Source organism: Myotis davidii, unplaced genomic scaffold (assembly GCF_000327345.1).
Source record: "Myotis davidii unplaced genomic scaffold, ASM32734v1 scaffold173, whole genome shotgun sequence".
In the NCBI taxonomy this organism is placed as follows: domain Eukaryota; kingdom Metazoa; phylum Chordata; class Mammalia; order Chiroptera; family Vespertilionidae; genus Myotis; species Myotis davidii.
The window spans coordinates 2,407,666-2,414,643 of record NW_006286303.1 but is presented as its reverse complement, the minus strand read 5'-3'; the positions used below and the strand labels follow the sequence as shown (position 1 = coordinate 2,414,643).

Here is a 6,978-nt window from a genome sequence, read left to right as displayed (position 1 = left end):
TATATATAGACTAGTGGCCCAGTGCATGGATTCGTGCACTGGTGGGGTCCCTTGGCCTGGCCTGTGGGGATCGAGCCGAAACCAGCAGTCCAACATCCCCCAAAGCGACCCGGACTGCCAGAGGGCGCAGGCCAGGCCGAGGGAACCCCCACCAGTGCATGAATCTATGCACCGGGCCTCTAGTCTTTAATAAAATTAAGGCTTTTAAAAATCCTATACTTAATATTATCAACTATGAAACTATCTTACTATTAAATATTCTTAAGGGAATAAAAATTACAACTTACAGAAGACTAATAGGAGAAAAAATTATGTCTCAAAAGGTACAATTCCTCTTATAAAACTAATCAATATGCTGTTCTACAAATTTATAAAATTTTAGATATGGAACACTACGTTGCATAGTCAATAGTCATATTTTTCTGCTCTTGCTGAATACTGAGGCAGATTTAGCATTCCTCATACAATTTTCCACATTGAAACCAGAGGAATACTAGAGCTTTTGAATAGCATTACCTTTTAATTGCACTACTTTAAGGTGTCAGGCCACACCGTAGACATAAGGTAAATGAAGTGAGAAGTGTTTAGATTCTTTCTACTTTGAGCTCTTCAGAAGAAAAATGTTTTATAAATTCAAGTTGTTAAGTATTTTAGGAGGCAAGGGAAAGAAATAATTCTCATACAAAAAAAAAATCTTAGTTTTTAAGATAGTTCCTAATGTCCAATATAGGAAATATAATTCTGGCATTCAATATTCAAATTTATATAGAATTACAGTACTTTGGAGAAGTACAAAGAAATACTTTAAAAATATACAGGTATATAAATTAATGAAACTGGTATTTAAAAAATTTAATACAAGGAAAAAAGGTATAGTGGTACCAATTCTTAATACAAATTATTAAGCACAGTTTATATAATTTCAAAAGTTATTCACATTATTGCTCGATACCACAGCTGTATGGAACAAGTTCTTGACACACATTAAAATTTGTATAATTTCAAGTTTATAAAAACAAAAATTTACACATAGGCCATTCAGAAGGTTTTAAAATGCATGGACATATGTACAACCAAAAAGAGAAAAAAAAATGTATGTTTGTATATATGTAAAAGAAACAAGCTGATCTAATTTAAACTTAAATGTCACCTTCTCAATAAAAAAAAAAAAAAGTACACATAACTGGACCAAAAGCAAACTAGTAGATAAAAACAGTACTAAATATGCCTTCCATTTTTTAGTAATAATCTGTTCTAAATATCAATGGGGTATTAAACACCAGCTTATTTTTAATTCTAGAATTTTTACTTTCTTTCAAAACTTTTTAGAAACATATATCCATTCTACAACTGTGTTAGATTAGGAGAAATATTTTCCTCAGAAACTTTTTAAAGGAGTATTTCCGTACTTTTGTATATAAGATTTGATAAACAAAAAATAACCCAAATAAGGCATTATCATCTTGATAAAAAATATACACAGATTGTAATGATACTAAATTTTTATGATCCTGAGCTCTAGTAACCATTAGACGCATGCATACCATTCACTGATTTGTCTATTCTAATAAAAAATAATTTAATTCTGCCTTGCTACCTTTGAAACCAGAAATCCTTTCAAAACTTTTTTATACGTCTTCATAATGTTACAAATATTTCCGCTGTAAACAGAGCATTAGGAATTGTATGAGAAAGGATATGTTAAATGCCAAAAAGCTATTAAAGAAAACTTACTATTTTAAAAGAATAACTATGTTAAATTTAAAAAGGGTGAGAAAGAATACAATGAGTGTGCTTGATATAAATGATGAGTAGAGTCTTACAAAGGTGTTTTTCTATATTAAGGAATTAATAAATAAAAGACTGTGTATACCTTGGTGATAAAATAAAAAAGGCTGGCCATTTTTTATGCTAAGTTCGAATGTATTTTTTTTTTGATAATACAAAAAAGTAACCTTGAAAATCAGAATACATAACAGAAAAGAGCACAATAACTTAAGTATTAAACATCTGTATGAAATAACTGTTGCAAAGTTGGACAAAAATGCACACTTAGAACATGCGGTTATTAAAAAAAAAAAGAAAGAAAAAAACACCACACGACTCTGTAGAACCAATGTTATGTCACCACCAGAAGAGCACCAAGCAAGGCACCATTGGAAAGACAACATACTTGGAAAGTCTCTATAAATAAAGTAAATGCTAATCCGGTCGAAAAATTGGTGTCTTTGGTAAAAATTCTATGAGGATGACCTGTAGAAGGAGAAAAGGAAAAGTTTTAAAAATATTTAAATAGATTTTCATCTTAATAAAACTTCAGTTATATTCCAATATTTAAAACAATTTTGATGGTGCCTCTGACACACAAAATACATGCATGAATAAAGAAGAAAACAGAACTAGCACTTACTAATTATAAGTGTTTCATACTATCTGGATTTATTTAATCCCAACAGCTTTTCTTATGAGGCAAACATTATCATCCTCATTTTACAGATGAGGAAACTGATGATCTGAGAAGGGTAACACCATAGATGTTAAGTCACTATTTGAACAAAGGTCATTCTTAACTGCAAAGTCTTGCCTTTTCTACTATACTATGTGGCTGCAGCTTCCACCCATTCATCCAACTAGAGTTGCTCTCATTTTACTGTAGCAGGATATGTGATCTCTATATAAAGGGTATTGATCCCTTCTCTCTTAATTTTTTAAAAGTCCTTTTCTTAAGTTAACAAAATTAAAGGTTGAAATCTGTTCCCAAGGACCTTTTACAAAAAACACTAAAGGAGTCCTACCCGGTTTGGCTCAGTGTATAGAGAGCCTGCCTGCAGACTTAAGGTCCCAGGTTCGATTCCAGTCAAGGGCACATGCCTGAGTTGCTGGATTGATCCCCAGCAGGGGGTGTGAAGGAGGCAGCCAATCAATGATTCTCTCTCATCAATGATGTTTCTATCTCTCTCTCCCTTCCTCTCTGAAAGCAATAAAAATATATCAAAAAACAAACAAACAAAAAAACTAAAGGAAAATCAACAAAGAGAGAACACAGTAACACAGAAAGACCAGAGCTAATTTTTATTCCAAACTTGAACTGTCTTAACTTCCAATCAATTATTTCCCTTTTCCAACTCTGTATAAAATAGGTGCTAACAAAAAAATTATTTGATTTGAACATTTCCAAGTTTGGTGAACTCATTTTCTTTTTCAGAAACTGTCTCTAAAAATTGATAATTAAATGTTTAAACTACTTATATGTCAACATTCAATAAATACTTTTATATTTCAAATGTGTCCCCAATCAAGCAGTCTACACAGTTTCAGCTCCTGGATGTAGGCATTACATTTTACAGTGTATATGACAGAATGGAAAATAAATGCTATCTTTGGCCATATTTGCATTATTTTTTAAAGGATATAATGCATAGAAATTGGCCACTTTGTTGCATTCCTTCTAAATCATACTGCTCTACCACATCAGAATAAAAGAAAAACTGTTATCAAGTTGATATTTTTCTAGATTATCTCCAATGTTCAAAATATAATCAAGGAGAACTATTTTCCTTTAACAAGTGAAATATCTGTAAGCTAAAGAAAAGTTCAGGTCAAAGAGAAATACATGATAAGAATACCCCAATTCATTAGATAAGAAGCCCTCTCTCCTTACTAGATTATTTGTTACCTTAAGTTTTTAAAATTATGTTAGAAAGTTTTTGCAATTATGCTATTCTCCCAATATATATATATTGAAATGTTTAGAAAAATATAAATTTTTAACAATTTTTAAAAAATTGTATTACTCTTCTGAGTATCTTCTATGATGGTATGGAAAATATAATGGTTTTAATAGTAGAGTTTATCTAAAAACTCATAAAAAATTAAAGGAAACTACTTTACAAACAAAGCACACAGCTCATGATGTTTTGAAAGGTTAGTAAATTATTTTATTTTTAGTTAAAAAATATATAAAACAAAAATGAATATTAACAAGCATATTTTATGAATGAACGACATTCCTATAGTTCAATCTGGAAATAATTGCATTGGGAATAACTTTTGTTTTTCTTTCCAATATAAATTTAGAAATGTGCAAAAATAAATTTTAAAAGCCTTAGTTTTTTAAGCTTAGTGGTTGAGCTTATAAATAGAGCAATTTTTTCACAAAATGCTTTAAATTTCTTACATATCCATTCCTCCCGCCAAAACACATAAACTATCTCTGATGAAAATATAAGACTAGCATTTTCATAGGTCAATCTAAACACAAGTTATTTGACTATACTTCATTATTATTATAAAGTATCAAGTGTCTTTCTCATCAGTATAAAGTAACATGTTTTATATAAAAGATAATGATAAATTTTAAATTATTTGGTTCACTGAATATAGACCTATTCTATGAAAAAAGAGGTATTTTTAAGATGTCTTTTATGTTCAAAGCTAAAAATGGGATTTGATTGTATGATAATGAAAGAAAGGGTAAATACTATAGAGCAAAATGATATTATGACAATTTCCAACTATTTAAGCACTATTTTAATCAATCTTTTATACACATACACACTATCTCTGATAGCTTAACTGTATCAAATAGAATTTGTCAGAAATGATGTGCCAGGCACTTCACAAAGACTATGACTTTAATTTCAACAATCAATTCTTCCTTAGATGTTTTTCAGGTAATATAATAACTTTTGATATTTAAAATAAAACACCCAAGCTCAAGAAAAAATAAATAAAAATTCATAATTATTCTGAATTTTTCAAAAGAATAAAAATTGTTCAAGTAAATTAAAGAGTCAGTAAATTAAATATCATACTGAATTAAGTTCTCAAATTCATTATATACATGTGCCAATTCAGATATCTTTTAAAGGATAAACAAAGGACAGGCAAAAATCCCACCTCCTACATACTTTAAGGATAATTTTTATAAAACAATATTCTAATAACACTTTAAAAGATCCTTTAAAGGCCACTGAGGTATGGGTAGTTAAAATTTATAAAGGCTAAAGGTTTCTTAAGCTCCAATGGCTTGGTTGAAAGGTTTTCTTCCACACTTGGAAACTTGATTAGCATTATATAAAAAAGCCATATCTGACTTGCTGCGTAACCAAAGTTGTGGTTATTCTTTATACAGCACCTAAAATTTCACACTCCATCAACACATGTTCAGGCTATTTTATCTTGGCAATTAATTTATTATTTTTCAGAACACAGTGAAGCCTTGTTTTCAAGTCATTCATAACTTTATAAATCAGTCTTGCACATGAAACCATGCATCTGTGAACCGTAGAAAATCCTTGCACTCAGGAGATTAAGCTCCTGACACCTTTGCTGATTAATAATCATGGAAAGAATAAGATCAGAAGCAAAATAAATGATCATTTAATAGAGAAACTCACAAAACAGCCCTTTAACTTACATATTCCATCATGTTATTCGTTTCACATTTCCTTTTGCTCAGTCTCCAGTGCAAGCACAGCTAGACAAGAAGGAGAGTAAAAGAAGAAAAATGAGCTCTAGTTTATTGCAGCAAACAGACTAACCCATTTGTCCACCTTTCATATTTTTAGTTCAACAAAAGCATCTGTTTCCATACTGTGCAATTCAGACCCCAACAGTACGAAGCTGCTCCCTGTGGTACTCACCTTGTGGTATAACCTATTGTTTTCCCATTCTAATAACTTCTCAATCGATCTTCGTGTCTGGAAGACAAATGAGAAAAAAGTTTACTCTTGACTGGTTTTAGAAAAACTGTTTTGCAGCTGCTTTTTGTGAGAAGAGAGGTATAAGACAGTGACTGAATATAGGGTGGCCTATAACACTATCAACAGTCAAGCATTAAATAGTAATCTAAATACAAATAGTACTCTAATAAGGATAGGTTTTGTTTTTAGCATTGATTCCTTTTTTCGCTGTTTCAAACTAACCTCTGATTTAAAACTATCAAACTCTAAAAAGCTAGTTATCTACCAAATGATATAAATTTAAATCCCCATTTAGTTCAATAAAAGATTTGCAATACTGAAATAATATGTAAGTATTAGGTATTAAAACAGGAGCAAATCTGTATTTAAACCCACAAGAATGATAACAATATCAAACTCTTAATCAACACTACTGTTAAATTAACTGAGAAATTTATGTTTAAGATTACTTGACTTTTGCAGTATGTACTATACAGCATGAAATGTTTCTTGCTTGGGAATAAGAATAAAGGAAAGGATAATTCATGGTGCCAGGTGTTAGGATGAGACTGACACAGCTGCAGGTGCAAAAAGGACAGTGTTTCCACAAGAATCAAATGCAACTTGGTACAGCTGCAGCTTCCTCACAAGGGAAGGAAAAAAGCATATAACACTATTAATGTGGCACAACTAAATAAGTACTAATAATCAAATTGTAAAAAATAGCATATCAAGCAAGGATGAGCTAGGTGAGAAACTGTAGGATCAAGCTGGTTTTCAACAGTCAAATGTTACATAAGAAAATAGTATCTACTATTAACTACTTACCATATTACCTTCCAGCATGTTGAACATGCTGAAGACACATCACAGGCACATAGGTGCCAACTGTATTTCATAACTACCAGTGAATTATCACTACCACCTTACATTCTCCAAGTATCTGTCATAAAAATCAGAAAACCAACTAACTCTTTGGATAATAATACAACAGTGAATAATTTATTACATTACTTTTTTAACGTTTTTGGGGGGCAAGAATTTTAAAGGGAAAAAAGTGCCCTTGCTAACAATGATCAGCAGACCTCACTTGTTTCTTTGTAAAGATAGCCTTTTAGAGGCAGCTCTCCTTTTAAATGAAAATAGGGCAGCAGTTATGGTCACACTTTTTGTTAATTTAGTTGCCAGTCAGCCCCAAATCAAAAGAAAATAAGGCTGCAGAGTGTAATTAACATTCAGTTCAGTCGTTTTGTCCCTTGTCTAGCCCCCAAGCTTTGTTAAAATGCCATCTGAA

The 6,978-nt window shown here is 31.1% G+C and overlaps 1 protein-coding gene across 2 annotated transcripts in view; it reads right to left on the bottom strand.

Annotated features, from left to right (window-relative positions):
* Nucleotides 1–831: 831 nt before the first annotated feature.
* CHIC2 (cysteine rich hydrophobic domain 2) overlaps nt 832–6,978 on the bottom strand; it is a 58,412-nt gene continuing 52,265 nt past the window's right edge. For both annotated transcript variants that reach the window (XM_006757810.2, XM_006757811.2), the window contains exons 4-6: nt 5,646–5,702; nt 5,420–5,479; nt 832–2,253 (exon numbers count right to left, since the gene is read on the bottom strand). In XM_006757810.2, coding sequence (XP_006757873.1) covers nt 2,203–2,253; nt 5,420–5,479; nt 5,646–5,702 — 168 coding nt within the window. In that variant the 3' untranslated portion in view covers nt 832–2,202. The remainder of the gene's footprint in view (nt 2,254–5,419; nt 5,480–5,645; nt 5,703–6,978) is intronic.